Source organism: Schistocerca piceifrons, chromosome 4, assembly GCF_021461385.2.
Source record: "Schistocerca piceifrons isolate TAMUIC-IGC-003096 chromosome 4, iqSchPice1.1, whole genome shotgun sequence".
NCBI classification, from domain to species: domain Eukaryota; kingdom Metazoa; phylum Arthropoda; class Insecta; order Orthoptera; family Acrididae; genus Schistocerca; species Schistocerca piceifrons.
In genome coordinates, this window is record NC_060141.1 from 166,257,595 (window position 1) to 166,285,277 (window position 27,683).

Here is a 27,683-nt window from a genome sequence, read left to right on the forward strand (position 1 = left end):
GCTTCAGCTATTTGCTTCTGTACCAGGTCGGGAGAGTAGTTGCGGGATCCAAAAGCTGTTTTCAGGTTGTTGGTGTAATAGTTCAGGGATTCAGGACTGGAGCAGATTCGTTTGCCACGAAGACCTAAGCTGTAGGGAAAGACCGTTTGATATGGAATGGGTGGCAGCTGTCATAATGGAGGTACTGTTGCTTGTTAGTGGGTTTGATGTGGGCAGATGTGTGAAGCTGGTCGTTGGACAGATGGAGGTCAACATCGAGGAAAGTGGCATGGGATTTGGAGTAGGACCTGGTGAATCTGATGGAACCAAAGGAGTTGAGGTTGTAGAGGAAATTCTGGCGTTCTTCTTCACTGTGAGTCCAGATCATGAAGATGTCATCAATAAATCTGTACAAAAGTTTGGGTTGGCAGGCTTGGGTAACCAAGAAGGCTTCCTCTAAGCGACCCATAAATAGGTTGGCGTAAGAGGGGGCCATCCTGGTACCCATGGCTGTTCCCTTTAATTGTTGGTATGTCTGCCCTTCAAAAGTGAAGAAGTTGTGGGTTAAGATGAAGCTGGCTAAGGTAATGAGGAAAGAGGTTTTAGGTAGGATAGCAGGTGATTGGCGTGAAAGGAAGTACTGCATCGCAGCGAGGCCCTTGATGTGCGGGATATTTGTGTTAAAGGAAGTGGCATCAATGGTTACAAGGATGGTTTCCGGGGATAACAGATTGGGTAAGGATTCTAGGCATTCAAGAAAGTGGTTGGGGTCTTTGTGTTTTTTATATATTTTTCCCACGTGGAATGTTTCCATCTATTATATTCATAATGAAATTAACAGGTGTAGTTATACAAACAATACTTTTGACAAACCCGGTAATCATTTTGGAGTTAGTTAAGGGCTAGCTTTGCTAATGTTTTTGGATAGAGCCAAATAAATACTTAAAGAATCCTAGTGGGTCTTCTTCCAGATGTTTATAATTAGTACAGTATTTATATTTCTTTGTAAGTCAACAGTAGAATCTAAGTCCGAAACAATTTCAGATTTCACCCTGTAATGATCTGTACCAAAAGGTATTAACTAGGAATAGTGAAAATAAACGAGGAAATTAATTACATACACAAAACTAAGCAGAGAATTAGACCTGGTGCTATATTCCTTAAGACTGAGGGCCAATGTTTCTCTTTTATGGAAACACAAATTATACTCATGCGCATTAATGGTACTTTTGCAAAAATGAAAATAAAATGAAGTAAAGGAGGCAGATGACAAAACGAGAGAGGAATTAAGAGAGCCGAGCTTGCTTCGTCACAATTGCTTTATTCCAGGCAGAGCTGAGTTGATATCTCATGTCATGGTTGGTAGACTGTGTGACCTTTATTTGGATCGATTCTTTAATAATACTATCCCAGTTTCTGGGTATTTGTATCAGAATCTTGACATAATCGTAGATCATGGATTGATTTATCTAAACAATGTTCTGCTACAGCTGACTTGGAAGCCTGTTGGAGTGTGGTGTGCCGTTGGTGCTCCTTATACATGATGTCAGTGGTTCTGGTGGCCTGGCCGATATCTGACATACAACATTGACATGGTATGTGAAATGCCCAGTTTCTGTTGGCTCGGATCATCCTTTACACTCCCTGACAGAGCTTCAATCTAATTTGGTGAGCAGAATACACTCTTGAGGCTATATTTGAGAAGAATTCTGCTGATTTTGGCATATATTGGTCCAGTATATGGCAAAAAGCAGCCTTCTTTGCTTCTTCTTGTGCTGCTGCTAACTCCTCTGCCAGAGAAGCAGGATGCAGAGCTTCCTGAATATCTCTGGAAAAATATCCATTCCTGTAGAACACAGACCCCAGTTGTTCTTTCTCCATTATCAAGTTGTCTGGAACCAAAAGAGTTTGTGTCCGATGAACCAGAGTTCTGAGCACACCATTCTTCTGGGCTGGATAGTGGCAGCCACTGGCTCACGGATATAGATTGGTGTGAATTGGTTTTTGGTAAGTGCTATGATCAAGTTGTCTGGAACCAAAAGAGTTTGTGTCCGATGAACCAGAGTTCTGAGCACACCATTCTTCTGGGCTGGATAGTGGCAGCCACTGGCTCACGGATATAGATTGGTGTGAATTGGTTTTTGGTAAGTGCTATGATCAAAAGTGCTACCAGCCTTCCTCTGGACAGGAACATCTAAGCATGAGAAATTTTTGTCCGTACTTCTCCATTTCTATTGTGAATTATATGTCAAATGACAAAATTATTAACTGACAATAATCAGCAGTCTGAACAGCTACACTGCTGCTAATGACTGGCACATATGTTGGATGGAGAGCCTTGTGTGGCGCAGACTGATGACGGAGTGCGTAGTCCCACATAGGCATAAACACTGGACCCGTTACACACTGGATTCAGCTTTGGGGAGCATCTGATGAAGGAGACGAGTTATGTAATCGAAATATTGTGTACATAAAACACAGGTTACCAGCAGAAAATCCGATTTTCCAAGATGACAAGCTGAATCTTAGCTTTAGCCCATCATAATATTTTAACCGTGATAGCTATAACTGTAATTACATCAGTTAACACTATGAATGTTTTCATGTCTAGTGACATGTTATATTGGTCAGAAACCCTAAACAGTGTGCACATCATTTTATGTTCTTATGCGAGGCCCTAATTTCATTCGTTTTCAGTAATTTATCCATGATAATGCTGTTATGTGATCAGCTCTTATCGATTGCTTTCTTGTATTCTTACTTATTCCCATCCACAGTGAAATAAAATAGTGTGTGTGTGTGTGTGTGTGTGTGTGTGTGTGTGTGTGTGTGTGTGTGTGTGTCCACCATGGTAATAATTTTCTTCTCTATTTTCTCAGGCGGCTGACAGTGTTCACATTGTGTTTATCACTGTATATGTCATTGTGGTGTAGCTACATATACTTCAATGCTAAACTCACAGACAGTAATGGTGAAGAAGTTAGAGTGCATGAAGCTTTGCATCATCTTTTTACATCTCCACTGTGGACCGACCTAAAACAGTCATTAAAAGACACATACAACTTTGCTCAGCATCATGGATGGTATGAAACATGGAAATTGGTTGTTGACTTGTCAGATCCTCATGGGGAGCAAAATGCCTACAAGGTAAAATTTTCTTCAAATCTTGGAATTCTTTTGAACTTACAATACTATGATGTTAACATAATTACCAGTGATATTGTTGCAGCTAATTTAATTACAAAAAAATATGTTTCAAGATTGTAGTTTGGAGTGTGGTGAAGTCCTTCAACATTTTTTTAAGAAAAATGAGGAGCTAGTATAATACTACATGACTACTAGGGTTGACATTTATATGTCTGTCTACCATTAAAAATGTCGTAGAACTTGAGATAGCATTTATGTAACTGGTTATTGATTATTCAAGCAAAGTTGATGCATCACCTTGCAACACTCTTTGACTGTAACCTTAACTGATATTGCATAAATAGCTTAGTCTATATGAAGTGGTCCAGTAATGGTTGCTTGATCATTTTTAAATATTTTAATTTGCCCTATATTTTATTTATATGTATTTATATGTTATATTTATGTGATTGCCCTATATTTGAGAAGTTCAAAACAGTTTATTAAAATTATTTATCTTGCACCTTTACTGGATGGTGGCCATTTTTATTTGTAGGCACCGGATGATTTTTCAATCTGGTGACATTAGCGAAAATTTGAATATCTCTGCACTGGGTTAGGTTAGAACATTGCAGTTGACATGATTTTTTTTAGGTAAGTGTCCTTTACAACATTGTCTATTACACAAAATACCCTAAATTAAAAAATAACCAGTCAAAATGACCTCCAAAGTTTGGTATCCAAATTTTCAAAAATCCACTTTTTAGGCCCAAAAAATAACAAACAAGGAATGATTCATGAGAGTCTATTTTTTCCTATAGTTAGATATCATACACTACTAGCCTCATATAGAGCAAGAACACCTTCAAATGTTTCCTTAATTTTTTATGAATTTGAATTTTTTGTAAATTTTGGGGTTAGTTATCTCAAGTGGGACTGAATATAAAAATGTGATTATGGCACAGTTTGTACACCTATATGATTGCAACGTACTGTAAAAATTTCAACTTTGGTATCAGACTGTGAACAAAGATATTAATTTTTGAAAATTAAGAAATAATTCACATTACTCTACAATTGATCTTATGGCTGTTGCCTATTTAAAAGGTTTATTGTTTCATTGTAGTAAAATTTAATTGCGACATATATTTAGTTAACACTATCATCCAATATTCATTAAGTTTATTTATTTTTAATAATGCAATAGCAGCTTTCTCTTTTGTTCTATGGTAATAAAAAAGTCCATTTACATTTAGGTTTATTGTCAATAAAGAAGTACATTATTGCTGGGTGTGGCATTGTTGTGTCTGCTGTGAAACCTCTGTTAGAGTAGATGTACATACAGAGTGTAGAATGTGTTATGTGCTTTGTTCTGTGTGTAATTTGTAATTAATTTTCAGAGATTAACTGTAATGAAATAACATGGATGAACAGTGCTCTGTTGGACAGGTAGCAAGTGTAGGGTGTCACAAAACAGTTTACGGTTCAGTTTAAAAAAATTTGAAAAATGAAAATGTCAATGACTTTGATGATGATAGACAAACTTTGTTTAAATTTCGAGTAAGTTTTTCAGTAAGATCAGTGTATGAGTATCATGAGGAGAAATATATTCTGAAGTACAACCACATTTTTTGTAAAATTGCTGTGATCCACTAAAGTTCATAAAATACCTGTTACTAAAGGTTTGGGGAAATAAAACTTGAGCATTTGTTCTTGGTATGTGAGAGTGAAACAGCTTCCCAAGTGAAACGTAATGTGATTCCTGGAAATTCCCTGTGCCCAAATTGTTACTCAAAAGTATTTGTTGTGAATCCAGAACCAGAATCATGTAACCTTGTTAATGACATTTATATTCCTAATAAGGAAGCTATTAGCATATTGGATTTTGCTTGTTCTAAGTTAGACGTATCTCCTGCTTCGAAAATAATAAAATTAAATAGCAGAAAAAGAAAATCAGCTATTGAAAATAAGGTAGAGCAAATTTCAGACAAAATTAGAAAATACTTGGAGTTGTACTTCAATAATACAGATACCAACATTGTTTCTAAAGAAGAAGATAACCTACCACCAGCATCATCTGACACTGAATATTTCAGCTTAATACAGAAATTAAATATTCAGTGACATCTAAAAGGAAAAACTTAAAATTTCAAGTTTGCTCCCTGACTCATGATCAAGAGAAAAAAATAGTTCATGAATTTAACATTTCTCATTGTTTGGTTAAACTAACCCGAAAATTAGTGAAAGAGCAAGACATTCTTCCAGTTTCAGGAAAGAAGAAAGGAGTAGGCCTAGGTGTAAGTGAAGAAACAATTAAAAAGATCCAGCAGCTTTTTTGAAGATGATGAAAACAGTAGAATGTGTTCAGGTTGCAAAGATAGCAAAAGAGTTGTTATAAATGAGTTAAAGTAACAAAGCAGAAACCCTAGTTATGTCAGATTTAAATGAACTTTATGTAGCTTTCAAAAATTCTCATCCTGAATGCAAAATTGGAAGGTCAACATTTTGTGACGTCTGCCCTAAGTGGTGTATTTTGGCTGGATCCTCAGGGACACTCTCCATATGTGTTTGTTTATATCATCAAAATGTCAAACTGATGATTGCGGGTACAAAGCTCAGTGATCTTAACTACAAAAAGTTACTAGATTTAATGATCTGTGACACTAACAGTTATGACTGCATGATGAGTTTGTGTAATAAATGCTCTGGTAAGGAAACCATTATTGAATTGTTTCATGAATATGATGAGGAAATGCCAGACAGTATTACCTTCAAACAGTGGGTCACAACTGAGAGGGCAGAAATGATAAGTTTTTGAAGGACAAAAAGCACAACTTCTTGAAACTGAATGCATAGTGCTAGCTGATATTGCAGAAAATTGTACATTTGTGATTCAGGATGCAATACGAGGGTACCACTGGGTCAATGACCATGCAACAGTGCATCCATTTATTCTCTACTTCAAAAATGAGAAAGATGAAGTTTGCATTCCAAACGACTTCTTGCAGCACAACACTTTGGCTGTACATGTGTTTCAAAAGTATGTAATAAATTACATAAAAGTTGAGAAGCTAATATACTTTTCAGTTGGAAGTGGTAGTCAGTGTAAGAACAAAAAGAATTTTTCAAATCTGTGCAACCACAAAGTAGCCTATGGGTTGGAGGCTGACTGGCACTTTTTTGCATCTTGTCATGGTAAAAATGCATGCAATGGAGTAGGAGGTACAACAAAACGTGAATTAAGTAAAGCCAGCCTACAAAGACCAACCACAGATCAAATTCTCACAGTTCAGGGCATGTATGTCTTCTGCGAGGTTAATATTAAAGGCATTACCTATTTTCTGATCAAGAAAGAAGAAGTGGTTCTGCATATGAAAACGACACTTCAAACCAGATTTGAAAACTGTATAGCAATAAAAGGAAAAGGCATTTCTACGAATTCCTTGGCATTGCAGAAGACTTAGTTCGATGCTATGTAACATCAGAAACCGAAATTTATGAGGATCATTGTGTCAGTAAAATTACATGTCCGTCTTTAACGTTGAATGACATAGTGGCATGTGTGTATGATGGACAGTGTTGGCTCGCAGAGGTTGAAAGAATAAGTTTGGAAAACAATGATGTTTCTGTGCATTCTTCCCAACCTGCTGACCCAAGACCATCATTCAAGAAATCTACTAGTGATAAAATTCGGATACCAATGAAAAATGTTTTAAGGAAACTTTCAGTGCTTGAACTTACTACAGCAATTGGGAGGTCTTATTCTATATCACAGAAGCTGTATGAAGAAATAAGTGTTCTTAACATTCACCACCAGGTTTACGAACAGTCGCATCTCGAAGGATGTTAACTGAAAATATTTATTTTAAGTGTGCCAAAATAATATAAATGTTAATTTCAGTGATGTTTCCACTTTTTGTATATAATTCAGTACCTTAACTTCAATAAAAATTGATTATATCCTGCCATTATCACACATGAATAGGCAACAGCCATAAGATCAGTTGTAGAGTAATGTGGATTATCTCCTCATTTTCATAAATTCGTGTCTTCGTTCACAGTCAGATATCAGTGTTCAAATTTTTACAGTACATTGCTATTATATAGGTGTACAAACAGTGCAAATATCATATTTTTGTATTCAGTCCCACCTGAGATAACTAACCTCAAACTTCACAAAAAACTAAAATTTTCAAATTTCAAAAATTAAGGAAACATTTGTAAGTGTTCTTGCTCTTTATGAGTCTAGTAGTGTATGATATCTAACTATAGGAAAAAATAGACTCATAAATCACTCCTTGTTTGTTATTTTTGGGCCTAAAAAGTGGATTTTTGAAAATTTGGATACCAAACTTGAAGGTCATTTTGATTGGTTATTTTTGAATTCAGGGTATTTTGTGTAATAAACAATGTTGTGGAGGACACTTTTCTAAAAACAATGTCAATTGCAATGTTGTAACTTAACCATTGCAGAGATATTCGAATTTCGCTAATGTCTCCAGACTGAAAAATCATCGCGCGCCTGCAAATGAAAATGGCTGCCATCCAGTAAAGGTGCAAGGTAATTTTTTTAAACTGTTTTGAACTTCTCAAATATAGGGCAATCACATACAAAAAATTAAAATATTTAAAAATGGTCTAGCAACCAACTTAATTTTTATTGGACCACTTCGTTTGAATTGACTCAAATTATATTTTTGTTATACATAAGACATGTTTTTAACAGCAGCATAACATTGGTTGTTGCTTGCTTATTCCGTAATTACCGAACAATCCTTCTGAAATTGTATTTTAGAATCCAAGTAAGGTATCTTTATTTCCATATTTTTCTACCATGAATTGAGGATCTATATCAACTAAATACCATAATAGGTTTCCTGTGAAACCCACTCTTTTGCTAATTCTAGAACTGTACCATGTATTGACAAGTGGATATGTTCTGCAGTATTCACATTGAACTAAAAATGTTTCCAGAAGTGAAATTCATTCAACTAAGGTTAGGAAACAAGATATAATGTTTTACACATGCAGCAATTGTAACCCGAATGCATCAGGTGTATCAAAATTAATAAAATGTTAATCACAATACTAAATTATCTGTAACTTTGGAAATACTGCTGACTTGCAAAATGGAAGACCCATTTTGGAATCATTACAACAGTTCTTTTAAGGTAAGACATTCAACACATCATTTCACAATCATACTAAAGTTCATAAAAACTACATTTATTTTGCGAAGATCACAGAATGAGTTGTGGAAGGAATAATTGACTGAGATATTGTTGCTACTGCGTTTATGCACATTCAGACCGATTTAATGTGCAAAGGACGATCTTTATGCTAAAAGTATTAGAAATTAAAATAGTGCTTGCCACCAGGCAGCTTTATTGTACTTCAAAGTATATATTTGTTCTTCCGTTTATGTGGCCTTACATCCCTAAAAGTGATAGGGAGAGGCATGTCTATATATAGATTTTTTACTTTGGAACATGTGAACTGTGGTCCCAGAGCCCTGGAATGGACTGCAGCCAGTTCATTTCACTATTTGTATCAATGAAATCCAAAATATTGACTAGTGGCCCAACTTATGATGCCTCAGTATTAATTGATTTTACTCATCCAGCTACAAATAACAAACTACTATTTGTTGTGGAAATAAAAGCTAAATGGGCTTGTCCACTTCAGTAATACCATCTTTGATACTGTTAGGTGTCATTTTAAATCATTTTGTATTTTCCATTCAGTGTCAAAATGCTTTGAGAGCATTGACATCCCTGTTCTCATCTACACTGACGGTTGAGACGTCACATGATTTTATTCCAGTGGTTACTAAATTGATCCAAATTTAAGTATAAGTTGGCATTATGAGCCCCTTTATCAATACAGAGTTACATCCCCTATGGCCTGGATGCATGCACTGACTTGTTTGGGAAGGATGTTGTAAAGCTGTTGTATGTTTTGAGGGAAGCTGGACCACTACTGTTGGAAATAGTCCTTGATTTCCTGTATCCCACATACTGAAACGTGGTCAGAGTTGTGTCCCAACTGGCCCCATGCTTGATCTAGGGATCTTGTTGGACATTGGAGTACCTCTACATTATGCAGACAGCTCATAGACGTGTGCCATTTGGATGAGTGTTATCCTGTTGAGATATGGCACATATAATAATATGGTAATATAATAGGATATAAGAGGATGCAGAATATCCGTGACGAACATTGTGCAGTCAGAGTTCCCTCAATCAGTGCCATCCATAATCCAGTATCTGATGGCTCCTCTTACCATGATACCAGGGTTAACACCACTGTGCCTCTCCGAATCATTGGAAGGATTGAACTTTCCTCCAGGTCATCACCATACTCACCAGTGGTGGTCATCTGGGTTAGTGCAGAAGTGCAGTTCATTATTTAATGACATTTATCAGCAGTCTATGTATCCCTGTCACTGTAACACTCCAAACAAAGTGGTTTGTGTTCCTGTGTTGACAGCCTACACATGGGATGAGAAGTCCCTTGTCCAGCTACTGCTCGTATCTGACCAATGTTGCAGCGTGAGACAAAATATTGCAGGAAGTCCATTATTTGTTGTTGGACGGCAGGAACAAATACGAAGTGGTTATGATGTGCCTGGTGCACAGTGAGTTGATCCTCTGTAGCGGTGATCAAATGTGGCCGACCACTACCCTGACAACGATGTTCCTATGCAGTCCAACATTCATCCAAATGACCCCAAAACTGTATATTGCTAGATGTGAGTTCTGAGGTCCACAATGAGACCCCTTTCAAACACCTGTCAGGTGCTGATAAAGCTGTCTCACATGAACACTCTGTGTCTTTCAGAGATCACTCAACATCTGACACTTTCTGTGGCCCCTTATGTACTCAGTCAGTCAGGCCTGGTAACAACACTAACATGAAAAACACTGACACACTCTCGTGGCCGCCCCACCTGTCACAGTGAGTTTTATCTCTATAATCATTTACATACCCGCCAATGTGTTTGTGTATATGTACAAAGTTACATTGACATCCAACAATGTCTTCTTAGTGCTTCACCTTTTTGTCAGGAAGTATGCTTAGTGCTTCAAATTTTTGTAAGGAAGTATGCTTTTGAGTAGTATTGTAAAGCGTTTTTGATTTCTTAGTGATTTTTTTTAATTTTTATGTTTATTCTTTTTTATTGGTCCAGTAATAAGATCTATAGCTGTATTCAAAGTTGAAATTAAGAGGACGTTCAAGTGGCGTTATTTCTGCATCATAGATGAATCTTTATCATAACCAGTTGAGATACTTAACACTATACCGTGTAACTTGAGTGGTGTGTCATATGATTCTCTGGCACAGCTCTAGAGCACTAACATGATCTGTGTTCGGATAGGAGTTGCAAACTGTTCTTGTTTTGGATTATGCCGGCTACAGTAGCTGTGGAATTCTGTTATACTCTTCAGTAAGTTATACATTTAAATATTTGTGGTAAGCTATCAAATTAATGTGTAAATGGAAAAATATCCCTGTCCTTTGAAGGTCATTTTACGTATGCTCTGTATAAGGAACATTAGCTTCAGCTGAAATAAGTGTTTTGATAAGATCTGCTGCATCAAGAAACTATTTTGCCACACATTGTCAGAAGAGATATGTTTCTGTTGTGTTCTACTCTTCCATCTGCTGCTGTCCCCCCCCCCCCCCCCCTCCCCCCTGCGGGTCCGGGGGTTAGAATAGGTCAGAGGTATTCCTGCCTGTCGTATGTGGTGACTAAAAGCAGTTTCACACGTTTTGGCCTTTGTGTTGGTCCCCTGTAGGATTTGACCTCCATTCTACAAAATTTTTCCAAAGAGTGAGCCAATTGGGGAAAGGCGCCTTTACAAGGTGCATCGTGTCCATTGTGCATTGAGTTCTTTAGCCCACTTTCTCGTCGTCACATTGCAGTCGTGCCCATTCTCCATCTCTTGGGCAAGGACACCTTCCTAGGTGCATTTTGCATCATGCACTATGCAGTTTAGATTTCTATGTCGACAATGACCATGGACTTCTTTGCACATGCTTTGCACCTGATACCCAGCACGGTAGCCAGTCCGCTGTGGTGGGGTTGCCATGTACCCTATTGGTTGTAGCCCCCTGACCATACAGGGTTCGCTGTGCTGATGCCTGTGCCATTATTTCCCCACTTATACCAAGGGGTAGATGCCCACCTCCCTGGCGCATCAGGACTCCCGGCAATGACCACCCAGCCAGGTGACCTTTGCTGCGGCTGGGTGGTGCCCATGGGGAGGGCCCCTGGTTGGAAAGGGTGGCATCAGGGCGGTGACACGTGATGAAGCGTAGTCCATCATCTCTTGCTGGTGGTGAAACACCAGTGGTCTCTAAGCGATCACAAGCTCAATTCAATGCATAGAAGTACGACCCCAAATCGTTCCCCTCCCTGGCCACATTATGGGAGGAACGTCAGGCTAAGGATGGCAGCGGATCTTATTCACTTCGGTACCTTGTGTGTTCGAGAGCTGATGGGGAGTCTTTCATGGCAATGAAGCCTCAGTTTTTTACTGAGCATTTAGAGGACAAGTTCGGGGAGGAGGAGGGCTTGTCCAAAATGAGATCTGTGTCAGTCTTGATCAAAACAGCATCCTCGCTCTGTCACGGGAGTTACTCACTTGTGACAAGCTGGGAGATGTTTCTGTAACCATCATGCCCCATAAGAACTTAAGTATGGTCCAGGGTACCATATTTCAGAGACCTTCATTTGCAGTCCGACGATGAGCTGTGCGCCAATTTAGAGCAGCGAGGTGTACATTTCGTCCGGTGTGTCCACCGGGGTCCGTAGGATAATCAGGTTGCCACCAGTGCCTTCATCTTGGCCTTTGAGGGTGATACATTACCTGAGAAGGTCAAGGTGATGGTCTACCTGTGTGATGTAAAGCCCTATATCCCTCCCCCGAAGTGGTGCTTTAAGTGCTGGAAGTTCGGCCATGTGTCTTCCCGCTGTACTTCCAGCGTCACATGCCAAGATTGTGGACGCCAATCACATCCCAATACTCCATGTGCCCCAACTCCCATCTGCGTCAACTGTGGAGAGCACCATTCGCTTTGCTCGCCTGACTGCAGGATTCTCCAGAAAGGAAGGAAAATCATGGAGTAAAAGACACTGGACAGACTGACCTACACTGAGGCTAAGAGAAAATTTGAATGCCTGCATCTTGTATATTGACATTCTCTTACGCCGCCACTACAACAGGTCTGGCACCATCATCTCCGCCAACCGACGTCACCTCTTGGAGCCGGAAGACTAAACATGCCCCCTTGATGGTAGGGGGCATTTCCCTCCTGGTTGCTCCTGCACCACCTACTTCGGAAACAACAACCCCCACCCCCAACCATCGGGGACGTCTGTCCCCACTTCCAATCCGGAGAAGCATAAGTCTTCTTCGGCTTCTCTCGCTAGGAAGGGGTCCTCCCCAGGTTTCTTCTAGTGGGAAAGACGACACCCACTAGTGGCTGAAGAGCCCAAAAGCAGCCAGTCGTAGGGCTTCACGCTCATCCTCAGTCCCAGAGAATGAGCGAGTGAAGTCCTTCCAGCCAGGGATGCCCAGGAGCAGGAAGAGAAATCAAAAAAGAAAACCTCTAAGACCAAGGAAATTGCGGTGGCACCTACACCACTGCTACCTAGATCTCGCCAGACCCTCAGACACAATGGATATAGACTGCTCAGGCAATAACTCGGTGGCAGCAGGTGACTCTGAGGCGTAAACTGCCTCATTGAATGTTCCATGCCTTCCCAATCTCACGATGTCATCATCCAGTGGAATTGCGGCAGTTTTTTCCACTGCTTGGCTGAGCTATGGCACATGCTATCTGCATTGCCCTCCAGGAAACCTGGTTGCCAGCAATGCAGACCCCTGCCCTCTGCGGCTATAAGGGATATTACAGGAACCGTAGCGACTATAATCGAGTGTCATGTGGAGTTTGCATTTATGTCCTAAACTTGGTCTGTGGTGAACATGTGCCTCTTCAAACCCCTCTTGAAGCTGTGGCTGTCAGAATGAGGACGGTGCAGGAAATAACTGTCTGCAATGTATATCTTCCTCTAGATGGTGCAGTGCCCCTGAATGTATTAGCTGCACTTATTGATCAACTCCCTAAGCCTTTCCTACTTCTGGGAGATTTTAATGCCCGTAACCCCTTTTGGGGTGGTACCATGCTTACTGGCCTTGGCAGAGATGTTGAAACTTTACTGTCGCAATTCAACCTCTGTCTCTTAAATACTGGGGCCGCCACACATTTCAATGTGGCTCATGGTAGTTACTCGGCCTTTGATTTATCAGCTTACATCCCAGGACTTCTCCCATCTATCTACTGGAGAGCACACGACGACCTGTGTGGTAGTGACCACTTCCCCATCTTCCTGTCACTGCCCCAGCATCAGGCACACGGATGCCTGCCCAGATGGGCTTTGAACAAGGGGGACTGGGGAACTTTCACCTCTCCTGTCACCGCTGAATCTCCGATGTGATGGTTGAGCAGGTGACTAGCATAATTGTTTCTGCAGCAGAAAACGTGATCCCTCACTCTTTAGGGTGTCAGAGGTGTAAGGCAGTCCCTTGGTGGTCGCCAGAAGTCGCTGAAGCAATTAAGGAGTGTCAGCGAGCTCTACAGTGGCATAAGCGCCACCCTTTCCTGGAGCACCTCATAGCCTTTAAATGGCTCCGTGCCCATGTTCGCTATCTTATCAAACAACGGAAGGAGGAGTGTTGGGACAGATATGTTTCTCCACCATTGGGTGCCACACATCACCTTCCCAAGTCTGGGCAAAGATCAAACGTCTTTTCAGGTACCAGGCCCCAACAGCCGTCTCCGGTGTTACCGTAAATGGTGAGTTATGTACCGATGCAAATGCCATTGCCAAGCACTTTGCTCGAGCCTCTGCGTCGGAGAATTACCCCCCAGCCTTTCACACACTCAAACGGTGGCTGGAAGGGAACGTCCTCTCATTCACTACATGCTGCAGTGAATCCTATAACGCCCCATTTACAGAGTGGGAGCTCCTCGGTGTCCTTACACGTTGCGCCGACACAGCTCCTGGGCCTGATCACATCCACAGCCAGATGATTAAACATCTCTCACGGATCTGGTGCGATGGCATCTTTCCATCGCAATGGCGGGAGAGCACCATGATTCCAGTGCTCAAACCAAGTAAAAACCCGCTTGATGTGGATAGCTATTGGCCCATCAGCCTCACCAGTATTCTTTGTTAGCTGCTGGAACGTATGGTATGTCGGCGGTTGGGTTGGGTACTGAAGTCACGTGGCTTGCTGGCTCCATATCAGGGCTGCTTCCGCCAGGGTAATTCTACCACTGATAATCTTGTGTCCATCAAGTCTGCCATCTGAAGAGCCTTATACAGATGGCAACACCTGATTGCCGTCTTTTTTGACTTATGTAAAGCATACGACATGACCTAGTGACATCATATCCTTGCCACATTGTATGAGTGGGGTCTCTGGGGACCACTCCCAATTTTTATCCAGAACTTCCTGTCGCTCCATACTTTCTTTGTCCAAGTTATCGACTCCCATAGTTCCATCCATATCCAGGAGAATGGAGTCCCGCAGGGCTCTGTATTAAGTGTCTCTTTATTTTTAGTGGCCATTAACGGTCTAGCAGCAGCTGTCAGGCCCTCCGTCTCACCTTCTCTGTATACAGGTGACTTCTGTATTTCGTACTGCTGCTCCAGTACTGTTGTTGAGTGGCACCTCCAGGGAGCCATCCACAAGGCTCAGTCATGGGCTCTAGCCCATGGCTTCCAGTTTCCAGCCACAAAGTCGTTTGTCGTGCAGTTCTGTCTGTGTCGTACCGTTCATCCGGAATCTGCACTTTACTTTGATGACGATCCATTCTCTGTAGTGGAGGCATATCAATTCCTAAGACTGGTTTTCAATGCTCAATTGACTTGGCTCCCTCCTCTTTGTCAGCTTAAGCAGAAGTGCTGGCAGCACCTCAATGCCCTCCATTGCTTGAGCAACACCAATTGGGGTGCCAATCATTACGCAGCACACAGTCATAGTTCCCCTCAGCATCCGAATTACCGTCTCCTTTTCCCACCCGCGGCAGTCTCGGCAGCCCAGATCGGGGCAAACGATTGCGGTTCACATGCGGTACCTTCTCTCTGAACTGGAGTCCTTCCCTTTACCACCTCTACTTGCGGTCCGTTCACGTTCGCCTTCATGGTGTACGCCTCAGCCGCAGTTTTGTCTGGACCTTTTGCTTTGCCCCAAGGACTCCCCCCATTAACCCCGCCGCTCTCCGCTGTCACTTCCTTCCAATTCTTGACGTGTTCCGGGGCTCTGAAGTGGTTTACACTGACGGCTCAATGTCTGATTGTCATGTAGGCTTTGCATATGTCCATGGAAGACATATTGAGCAGCACTCCTTGCCAGTTGGCTGCAGTGTTTTCACTGCAGAGCTGGCGGACATATCTCATGCTCTTGAGTACATCCGCTCATGCCGTGGCGAGTCATTTCTCCTGTGTAGTGACTCATTGAGCAGCCTACAAGCTACCAGTGCTACCCTCGCCACACTGTGTTAGCATCCATTCAGGACTCCATCTATGCCCTGGAACAGTCCCGCCGTTCCGTGGTGTTTTTGTGGACCCCAGGACACGGAATCCCCGGCAACAAACTTGCCGGCAGGCTGGCCAAACAGGTGACATGGAAACCGCTTCTGGAGATACGCATCTCCGAAACTGACCTGCATTCTGTCTTACACCGCAGGGTTTTCTGGCTTTGGGAGACAGAATGGCGTAACAGCATGCACAACAAACTATGTGTCATTAAGGAGACTATGAATGTGTGGAAGTCTTCCATGCAGGCCTCTCGCAGGGATTCGGTTGTCCTCTGCCGGCTCCGCATTGGCCATACGTGGCTAACGCATGGTTACCTACCCCATCGCAAGGACCCACCTTAGTGTCGCTGTGGCTTCCAAATGACAGTCGTCCACCTCTTGCCGGACTGCCCACTTTTAGCCGCTCTGCCTTCGGTGTTGGGCGACAGTGCCTGCACAGCAGCTTTAGTTTTAAGTTTTATCCATGAGAGTGGGTTTTATACTTCTATGTAGGTTTTAGTGCATGTCCTTTGTCCCTCTGTGTCGTCCACCCTAGTGCTTTTAGGGTGGAGGTTTTAATGTGTAGCAGAGTAGCTGGCTTTCTCTTTTTATTCTCGTGGTTGGCCAGCCACTGTAATCTGCTTTCATGTTTTACTCTCTTCTGTTTCTAGCGTCTCTATGTTGTTTTCTTCTCCTCTTTTGTTCCTTTTAGTGTTTGTTGCCTTCTCTTCGTTCTTGTGGCTTTTCCTGTCTTTCCGTTTTGTGTTTCTTGTTTAGTCCATGTTATTCTCACACTTGTAGCATTGTTTTATTAGGACCTCGTAGTTTGGTCCCTTCTCCCGCCTTTAAACCAGCTAACCGATCTTCCATCTGCTGTAGAAATATAGTTCCAGTGAACTGTAGCTAATTACAAACTGCAAGTGCCATCTATAGACTTGACTGCTGAATTATGTTATGAGAACCTTTACGTGTGCACTCGCCCTTTCCTCCTCCTCTTACTACTACTACTACTACTACTACTACTACTACTGCTACTACTGCCTCCCTCACTTTCCAACTACGGTTACACTCATCTCTTCTAATATTATCTTTTCCTGTTTGAGGTTTCTCAGTCATCGAGAACAAGCTTCAGTTGAAGAATTTTTAACACTTTGAGGACTGAGTGTGAGTGTGGATGCTCAACCGGCTGGTACTGAGCGATTTCACAGTTTTTCTGAATTTTCTACAGCAGATCCTATACCACAGAAAATAGATTATCTTTTGCATTTAAAAACTACGTCCATTCCCTTCAGAGTACTGCAAAGAAATAAACATTTATGTTAGTGACAAGGGCTGCATATTAATTTGAGTGTATGCTGTTTTCACAGTGAAAAAAAAATTAGGTTTTAGGGCCTCTAAGGGACATAGGATTGAAGTTGTTAGTTTTAAATGAATAACTGTTGAAATATGAACTTTTATTTTATTAATATCACGCAGTTACATTGGCTTTTGTATGAAATATTTCGAAACATTTTGGAAAACAAAGCCCTATGTCACAGGTTTCACAATAATATCGCGTATCTTTCCTTGAAACTTTACCGTATCTGGCCTTGCTTGTTTCTGCGCATACTTTACACCTTCTCTGAGGCCACTTAGACAATTTTGTGGGTGGAATTAATTTTGGAAAATGTTTTCCGCTTAATCTGTTAATGGGTGAACTATTCTGAGAAGTGCATGAGTCTAAGAGGCCAACTTTGTGAACCAAGTTCTCTGCTAACTCTGTAATGTATTCAACCAGATGTTTGCTTGTATTTCACGGCATTTTGTACAAAATGTATGAATTTAAAGTCATGAGCATGAAAATGTGAAAGAAAACTTTTTTCCAACACTTTATTTGTTTTCGTTCAAAAGGATAGTAAGCCATTAGGTGGCTCGCTATGATCCACATCAGCTTTTTTACTATTGTAGTTCAAAACACAGTCTGACTTCATTTTTTCCACCATTCCAAATTTAGTTTTTACACTGACATTTGTTGCAGTCATTTTATTTTTTGTTGTCAAAAGAAAAACGTCTCTGTTGTCCTTCCATTTTACAAACAGTAAGTGATCTCGTCTAGTCCTTTTCTATTTTTCTGCACAGTACCAACTGCCTTAGTTCTTTTCCCCCACAAATAATCCAGTAAATCAGGGCTGGTGTAAAATTGGTCCATGTATAACGTGTGACCTTTATTATGAAACGAATGACACAATTTGTCTACAATGTGTAAAATGCTGTTATCGGCATTAGACTGTTTCCCAGAATAAATCTCACAGTTCAGGATGTACCCACTTTCATTTTCACATAGCATAAAAAATTTTACGCCATATTTATTAGGCTTATTTTTCATATACTCTCTAAAACTCAGTCTACCAAGGAAAGGGCAAACTCCTTCATCTATACTAATATTTTCACCTGGCTTGTAAGCCTTTCCACTTTGGGTCACGCATCTGTCGAATATAGGTCTTGCCTTATGAATAGGATTGTGACCTACCTGGTTTTTAGGAATATATGATGCGTTATCTACGATATGTAACATTCGTAGAATTGACAAAATCTATCTCTTGGCAGGCACTTTGCCGTAAATGAGGACTGCAACACGGGATTTGTTGACCAGTAGTCAGACAGTTTTGGTTTCTTGACTAGGCACATATGCAAAATAATACCAAAAAATTTATACAGTTGACTGAGTTTCACTGTTGTCCACTTACGCCACACTGACTGAGGCTTCAGTTTTTCTATAGCACTTAGTGTGTCTATTGCCATTCTAGCGTAGCGGTTTCTCTCTCGTTTGATCAGTGTCACCAGTTCTTCATCGAAAAAGTACGTGAAACAATCAAACACTGAAGAATGTTGGTCAATCCAATCTTGAATTCCACAGGATTCGGAAAAAACAGGAAGCTGGGGAGTGGTTGTATCGTCATCTGTCCACTGGCCAGAAGAATATGGCAATTTGCAATGACCAGTTGTGTTTGTTGTGACAACGATGTCAACAGCCTCATCTTCAGGTCTTCCTGACGGTTCACCGTCAGAGGGATCGTTTTCATCTATAAGAAAATTCGTAAAAATGATCATTTTTCTGACCAGGAATCAAACCACAGAATTATGGAAAATTCGGACAAAAAATAGCTTACCGTCACTAATGTCCAAATCTGCAATTTCTTCATCTAATTCTGAACCACTATTGTTAAATAAAAACTCTATTTCTTCATCTCCCAAGGCCATGACGAAAATAAAGCGCAAAGCTATCAGCCGACAACAATCTAAAGTTTCGAACTGCCGTGCGCCTGTTGTAAGTCGAGTGTGAGCGCGGCAAAGCAAATGACTCAAAATATGCTCCTGTACCATCTCCAACAGTGACATGTGCTGCCATCTATAATTTTTTCTTGGTACTAGGATAACCAGACAGTACTTTTAAACCTACAGAATATGAAAGTCATGCGCTGCGAGTCATTAACATCGCTGATAATCGGCCGACGTAGGAGCTACGTCGATTGTCTTTTTGGGGTACTGTCGGACCGACGTAGGAGCTACGTCACTCGTCTCGAAAGTGTTAAAGCTTATATTTTTTCTCCATGAAAAAAACTTTGTGACAACTTCTGAATGTTTGAGTGCTTGAAAACAAAATTTTGGCCTGGAAACTAGTACTTAACAAATATAGAAACAGTGTGGCTATGAAAGACTTTATTTCCGGGAGAAGAAAAATATTATCACTTACTGGTCCACAATAAAATTTACTTTGCAGACAGGCTGATCACTAATAAACTTGTATTATAAGTATCTATTAAAGTAGAAGAGAGGGAGTAAATATAATATAAAGACTTTAGTTTGCCATTGTGTGTTCACTAATCTTTCTGAAATTCAAACTAGGCTCAGCACATAAACACGAAATTTTTGAACAAAGAGAGTGAAATTTATTGTCTCTAAACCTTTGAATTTTCTACTGACGACGACTTTTTCCCCCATATACCTCACACATTTAGCATCGCCTAATAACTTTACTGATTTGCAAATATGACTTGGACATCTCTTGGTCTTTTGTTGTTGATTGCCCTCCTGCTAATAGTGGACTTTATGAACATATGTTGAATAAAGTATGTTGTACTGTTGCAAATGATTTTTCAAACTCTTCATATTCATTTATGCACAATGATCTGTTCGTATGATGAGCTTTGTAACATGCAGCAATCTCAATATTTGAACCAGATCAGAAAGCTACACAAGTTGATACCATACCACTACGTTCGTTTGTGTCAGAGTAATATATTATTTTACGTGATGACGTAGTAACCACGTGGTAGCAATGGTGAAATGTAGATCAGGTGCAAGTTCCCAGCTGTGGCCTTTCTGACACACACATAATACCTGTATGTTCTATAGAAACAACTACACAATGTTTACAATTTCTGTACACTGCACAGTGTGAACATTATGAGACAGATTGTTTGTATGATGATTACTAGCCTCTGACTCACATCAGGCTTTGTGTACAATACCTATTTAAGACATGCATGATATGGATAATTACTGTTTGTTGAAAGGAACAAAGGTACAGTTGGCAGTTGTGGAAGTTGTTTAACTAATAGCACTATAATTAGAAAATGGTAGCCAAATTATAGGTACACTTTTATAAGAGAGCATTTCATTGTGAAAGATGATTCCTAAAATTCACTGGAAGCTCTGGAATAATTAAAGGACTAATGAAACAATGGAAAATCCAGGATAGAATAATGGCAATATGAAAATGATAATTGCTACTCACCATACAGCAGAGATGCTGTCTCAAATAGGCACAGCAAAAGACTGTCAAATAAGTAAGCTTTCGTCCAAAAAGGCCGTCATTGGAACAACGCGTGCGTGCACGCATGCACACACTACCACAGTCACTTGCTGCTGAGGCCAAACTAATTAGCTGTTTCCAACAAAAAAAATCAGGGTCATAACACTGTGGTACTGAATTTTGGAAATCATTACCTTTTAAGGTTGGAACATTTTAGAACACTGAAATTTTGAAATGTTAAGATTTTGTAGTAAGTTCAACAATTTTTGTAAAGTGAAAAATGAGGGCTTTCAAATGAGCTGTAGCAATCTAGAAACATCTTCCAGCTCATCGTAGGTTTCGCCTTTGCATGGTTAACGTGTGTAGTAAGTCATGAATATTTCTCTTAAGTTGAACTAACTGTACTATTGTCGTTAGTAATTGAGAAAGTACACAGGAATTATTATTAATAAAATGAGACCAGGTTAGAACAAAATAATACTGATGTTGGGGATGGTATAAGAACTAGGATACTCCCACATTGCTCTGTTAAAACCTCATTGGCATAATGCAGAGAGGCAAGTCTCTCAGCATCTTACAATTTAAATTCCAACAAGATTTCTGACAGTTTACATTTCTTCTCTCTGACAGATTGTCTTGAGCAGAAAGGTGAATTTTTAAAGGACTGTCTAAAAGAAAGAAATCTTATACAGTGGAACCTCACTTAACGTGCTCCTCCCATAACATGAAGTTCACATAATGAGCAAAAGAGAGAGAGAGAGAGAGAGAGAGAGAGAGAGAGAGAGAGACTCTCACAGTGAGTGACAATGATTTAATGTAATATCACCAGCCGTTTGCGCACGGCTGGGGAAACATTCAACAGTATGAACACCTTTCATTGTTGGCAGAAACATATGATCATTATCTTTAGTACATACTGCAGTCTGCCAGGATCATCAGTGGCCGAAGAAGTATTTAAGGGATGTCATGGGTGGTTCAAGAAGTTTAAGAGAAAAACCAGCATCCACAGCATTGAGGATGGCGAAGCAGCCAGTGCCGACACAAAGGCAGCAGAGAACTTAATCAGGAACTTCAAGATACTAATGAATTCTGAGTGTTACCTCCCGTAACAGGATTTCAATTGTGACGAGACGGGTCTAATCTATAAAAAGATGCTGAAGCGTACCTTTATAAAAGCAGAGTAGCATTCATTGGCCACAAGCCAATGAAAGACCATCTCGCATTACTATTTTGTGCCAGTGCAAGCGGCGATTTGAAAACTAAAATGCTGCGTGTTTACCATTCAGATACGCAAATTGCCCTCAAGAAGTGTAAAGTCCAGAAGTGCAGATTAAATGTGATGTGGAGGTCTAACAATAAGGCTTGGGTGACGTGATCTTTTTTTTGTGATTGGACGAATGAAGTGTTTCATCCTTCAGTGTAAAAATATTTGCTTGAGATGAATCTGCCTCTCCATGTCTTGCTTGCTATGGACAACGATCTTGCCCATTCTCCAGGCCTAGAAGACCACCTCCGTGAAGAATTTCAGTTCGTCAAGATTCAGTTTCTGCCTCCCAACACCACCCTGTTACTCCAGCCTATGGATCAGCAGATTATTTATAACTTCAAGAAGCTTTCACTAAAGCATTCTTCGAGCATTGCTTTGAGTTGATTGATGCTACTACTCTCACTCTGAGAGTTTTGGAAATATCACTTCTACATTGTTACTTGCGTCAAGATGACCCAAAAGGCATGGGAAGGGGTTACCAAGAGAATTCTCCCATATAATTCGAAGCAGCTCTGGCTGGAGTGTTATTGAATGTGATACTGAGGCATTTGAGTCAGTACCTGTGGAGCTTGTAGCCAACAAGATTGTGTCTTTGGCCTACAGCATGGGACTAGAAGTGGATAACAATGATATCGATGAGCTTGTGGAAGATCACAGCCAAGAAATGATCACCAAAGAGCTTATGGAGTTGCAGTGTGTTTCACAGCAGGAAGTTGTGGAGAGAAATTCGGAGGAGGAGGAGGAGGCGGTATCAGCAAAGCAACAATCTTCTGGTGCAATAAGACAAATGCTGAAAGCATGGAAATCAGTTGTATTGTACATTGAAAATGATCACCCCCCCCCCCCCCCCCCCATAAAACAGTGGCTATGCACACTACAAATTTATTTAATGATGATGCTGTGTTGCATTTTCGCCAAGTGTTGAAGCGTCGGCAGAAACAAATGACTAGGGATAGCTTACTAATAAAAAAGAATTAGTTATGTATCAAGAATAAAAAAATTCATGATACTGCTTGTGTAATTTTCTTTGAATTAATGGCATGAATAAAATTAAACTTTTAGTACTTTTTCTGCATGGAATGCATTATCATGTTTTACATGAATTTGTATGGTATAAATTGTTTCGCTTAATGAGTGTTTCGTGCTGTGAGTAAGATTCTGGAGTGAATTATGCAAGGTTCCACTGTACAGTCTTCATGTTAATAAAGGAAATAAATTTTGTGCACAGGTCCATGATCAATGTGAATATTCTGTTAATAAAACTGTCTAAATTGCGTAAGATATGTCTTTATTTATAACATTTTTTTGGCTGCTACCGTCATCAGATCAAAACTTAGAATGTGTAAAACAAGGACCAGTGTTAGTAGTGATGAAACCTGTTGTTATTGTCACTGAGCCTTATTTCACAAGTTCTAAGTTTTGATCTGACGATGACTGTTGCAAAACAATCTTATAAATCAAGAGATATCTCGAGTGATGTAATTGGTTTTGTTCATAAAATAAGTCTTTCTGGTAGAGATGAAATTCTTTTTATGCCCAACACAAATCGTCACATTCCAAAGCATAAGGACAAGTAGTCAATCATTTGACTTTTACTGTGCCGTCAGCTGTCCTACAAAATGGTTAATTTTGAAAGAAGTGTCCCTGGACAAGGCTACTTCCAAAAGCTGTTTATGTTTTTGGCAATCTTTTAAAATATCCTAATGCAGTCTGAAGCACATTGCTACAGTGAAGGTATTAAGAGTAACCAAGATATTAAATATTAGTATGTGACTATGATACTCAGTATCAGTAGAAAGCTCAACTTAAAATGCGAACTGTTTCTGTGTTTGTAAGTGTGCTCCTCATTGTAGCTTACAGAATGCTTTGCATCTGATGATAAATTCTTGGGTGTAATTTTCTAGAGGAAGTATTTTGATATGTGTTTGTTTTTCCTCATTGACAAGGCTTTCAGTCCTGCTCTTCTCTTGTTTTGGCATTTGGTTGCTGTTCTTATATTTGGAATACCATTTACTCTCAACTCTGTTGGAGACAAATTTGGTTTAAAAGGTTATTGTCCTATTCTGTTTGTGCTGTTCATTGTCTATTAATGTTTGCTAAGCTATTTTCACATGTCAGGTATAATGATCTTTCATTGACTTATCTGATAATATTTCACTGCAGGTTTTGGAAGTATCAAGCAGTGCGACTCAGGCTGAGATAACATCCAGTTGGAGAGCTTTGTCAAGAAAATACCACCCAGATAAAGTGAAAGATCCAGACAAACGGCGAGAGGCACAGGAAAAATTCATGGAAATTCAGCAGGCATATGAAATTGTCTCCAGCATTAGGGCAAAGAGAAGTAGCAGAAACAAAAGATACAATCCTTAATGTTGGAGAACATGGATCCCTGTGAGGACTTTCGTGTGTGTGTGTGTGTGTGTGTGTGTGTGTGTGTGCTGTTGTGTTGAGTTTGTCGTGGTTTATATATTTTATAGTGTTTACTAATGTTTTTACCAAAGCAATATATCAGAGTTCTGTGATGGGAAATCAATCTTAACAATAGATTTTAGTGTCATTTTGACCCGGTATTGTTAATGATAAGTGTAACTATGAGTTCACCTAGCGTTTTGTGAGAAGAGTTCAGGCTGTAAGGAATATTTCTATGTTTTGTGATCTGTTGAGACAGTGAGTGTCATGTGATTATAAACATGTGACACACAAAGGAAGTAATTCAGACAATGTTTCTTATTTTTATAACTGAAAGGTTCTTGAAACCTTTTTTATATTGGGCTATTGTTGATGTAAATAATGAAACAAAGATATTTTATTGAGGTAAATAAGCATGTGGATCATAAAGCTGCTTGCATTCCTGGTGTAATCTATGGCTTTGACTATATTGCACACACAGAAGTTACGCTGTTATTGTTGGTTGAACTCCTTAGATTGTATAGTTTTCTTCCTTTTCCAGTGTCTCAGTTATTCAGGTGATTATCTACAGAGAGATTAATTGAAAATTTCATTTTATCTGCAATTCTGCCGACAGCAGCAAATGGGTGAACCTCATACTTTCAGGATTAAAGGTGCCTTTTCAAAACATCAAGAAATAAAGTGAAATTGACAGCTTTCTATGAAGCCATGTCCAAGTCCATCTGCATAATAATGAAACAGATGTGAGAGGTCATCGCAACGTAATATGATATATGAACAAAAGGAGATGAATACCTGTAGAAATTGTGAAGTACTTATTTTAGTGGTTGGTGCAGCTACTTCCACTTTATTTTTCAAATAATAATTACTGTTTAATGATTGTGAGCTTTGCCTAAATTAGTTGTAGAAAGGTGTGTTATTTAGTATCACATTTGTATGTGTCACTAAAATTTAGTGAAACACAGGTGTCTGTAAGTAGCTCCATTCTGTTGACTTCTACACTCCGACAAAAGAAATAGTCCTGTGATGGGAAAAGCCACTTACAACACTCTTATACGGGAAATTGTGCATATAGTTTACACATCATAAATGTGCCTACTTTCCACAACTGTCAAATAATGTAACCCTTTTTACAGAACTTGACTGATGTATGACTAATGGATATGGAAGCAGACTATTGGTTCCTTTTCCTAAGAGTTTCCTAGGTGTTAGAAAGAAACACATTAAAAATGGAATAATACTGAATCTAGAACCTTTCTGTAGCAAGTTCATTGAGTGGTTTGTGTAATGGATTTACAGTAGCCAGCCTATCTCAGCAAAGAAATGGTTAAGTTTAGGAAAAGCAGAAGAAGTAAATTTGGCCTACTTTCTTGCTGTTCCCTAACTTAACTTCACAAATAATATAACTTTTCAGGATATGGTTTTGAGAAAGACACAGGAATCTTTTAGCTACTACACCCACATACATATTTAGTTTTCATCTAGAAAGGCCGCAAATTTTCAATTGTCACTACGTGCTAAAAAAGAACTGGCCAGTGGATACTTCTGTGTTTGCGTTTTGTGTAACAAAAAAATTAAATACCTAACTATTCTAATAGCACAATACACACATTTAAATTTGTTAGGACACGTGGTTCATATCTTTATCCTAGCAAATTATCTGTCAATAGAAAAAGGTAGGGTGTGATCACTCTATATGGTCATTCAGTATTTTCTTGCAAAGGTACTTCAGTGTCACTGAGCCACATAAGCAATTTTCTTTTTATAACTCTTTGTACCTTACTGAATTTCAGTTATAACTGAAAGAAATTTATCTTTACTTCACTGAAAGCTTAATCTTGCAAAACCTCAGTATTTAAGCTTGACAAGTTCATTTTTTCAGCAAAACTTAGTTAATCACTTTCACTTTACTTACTACCACAAAGAGAGTAAAAATATTAAAATCGTTAAATTCGTGTGAAAACATTTACTTAAGTGCTTCAGCAAAATTTCTCCTCAGCATTTCTACTACTTAAATCATACAGTACTGTTATGTGTGCTGTAAAAATTAGTTCACAACAATTAGTTACAGACATTTATTCAGATATGAAAATTAGTGCTTGTAGATACTGAATGAAGTACTTCAAATGTTTTTATAACAGATTTACTCGGAATAATCAAACACCAGGAAAGGACCCTATGTAGGTCAGTAATTAAGAATAAAACAACAGGATGAACAAAATTTTGTGATCAACACAATAATTATTTAAAAAAATTAATTTTGAGTTAATGGTTCACACTTCCATAATTCTAATTATACATTTCTTAACCTGTTGGGCATGACAGATAGTAATGGTGGCTATACTACCCATGGTATGGCATACACGTTTCTTGAAGTTCTTCTTGGCATCTTTTAAAGTCCGTAACTTAGCCTAACAACCTACATCAAAGCTTTAATAATTCAGCAGTTGTGATCAGGGACAGTTGTGCAACAATTTCCAGGCAAGGCATCGCTTGCTTAGTCCTCTTTCACTTCAGCCTACAGACTGTGCCCTCTCATTCCTGCTTTCTGTGTAGGTAGTGCTTCAAAAGCCCAAGCCGCCTTTTACACTTCTCACAGTGACTTCCGGGCAGTACAAGAGCTCAACATCTTTTACATACCGCATATCCTACACATTGTCCCTAAGCGTGTACCATTTTATACAAATGACAACTTGCACAAATACATGAAATTACATACACAAACATTTTCAGTTCATTAATTCATGACAAAATATTATTTAGTAACTTACACATTTCACGTATTCTTTACATAAGTTACAAACACACTTTAACAAAGCACTCTTCACATCACATATATCACATCTCCCATATAGTCTTCGCATATCACAATTATATTATGCCAAACTCTGAAAACAAAAATTTTTTTATGGATTAGATGACTGAAAGCACAATAATGTTACAAACTGTTTGTATATTATTGTATTACTCCGTCCTTCTCGTCATGTTGGAACATAGTATATCTAAGTTTTCATGTGCAATACAAAGATATCTCTTGCTCAGTAATGAATGCAAGCTTAAAATACTGTCTAAAACATGTTCCTGATCCATAGGATTAGTGTTAGAACTTTGTTAAAAATATCAAGTGTTACATGTTTGCTTTTTAAATGAAAGTACCAGTTCATTCTGAGTACAGTAATTAAACATTCCTACATTTGCTAACGATATTCTAAATTAGTCTGTAGCATTTGTTTTGGAAGTTGCACTGCACTTCAATATGTTCATTGGCTCAAAGATTTTTATACACAAAATAATTTCTTATATGTATACTCGTGCAGAAATAATATTTTTTCACAAAGTTTGGTTTCTGTGTCAAAATTTTCTCTCGCCCTTGTAACATATATGTACATGTGTGAGCTTTTAACTTCATGCATGATAATGATCTGGAAGCAAATGTGTTTTGTAATTGTGTGTACAGTGTAATCATTTTTCTCCATTTTTGCTGCATGTATCTGTGTATCTTCACATATACTCTGC

General features: G+C 39.4%; 1 protein-coding gene across 1 annotated transcript in view; it reads left to right on the forward strand.

Moving 5' to 3' along the window:
* LOC124794891 (dnaJ homolog subfamily C member 22) overlaps positions 1 to 27,447 on the forward strand; it is a 61,484-nt gene extending 34,037 nt beyond the window's left edge. The window contains exons 4-5 of the mRNA XM_047258588.1: positions 2,859 to 3,126; positions 23,922 to 27,447. Coding sequence (XP_047114544.1) covers positions 2,859 to 3,126; positions 23,922 to 24,128 — 475 coding nt within the window. The 3' untranslated portion in view covers positions 24,129 to 27,447. The remainder of the gene's footprint in view (positions 1 to 2,858; positions 3,127 to 23,921) is intronic.
* Positions 27,448 to 27,683: the final 236 nt, after the last annotated feature.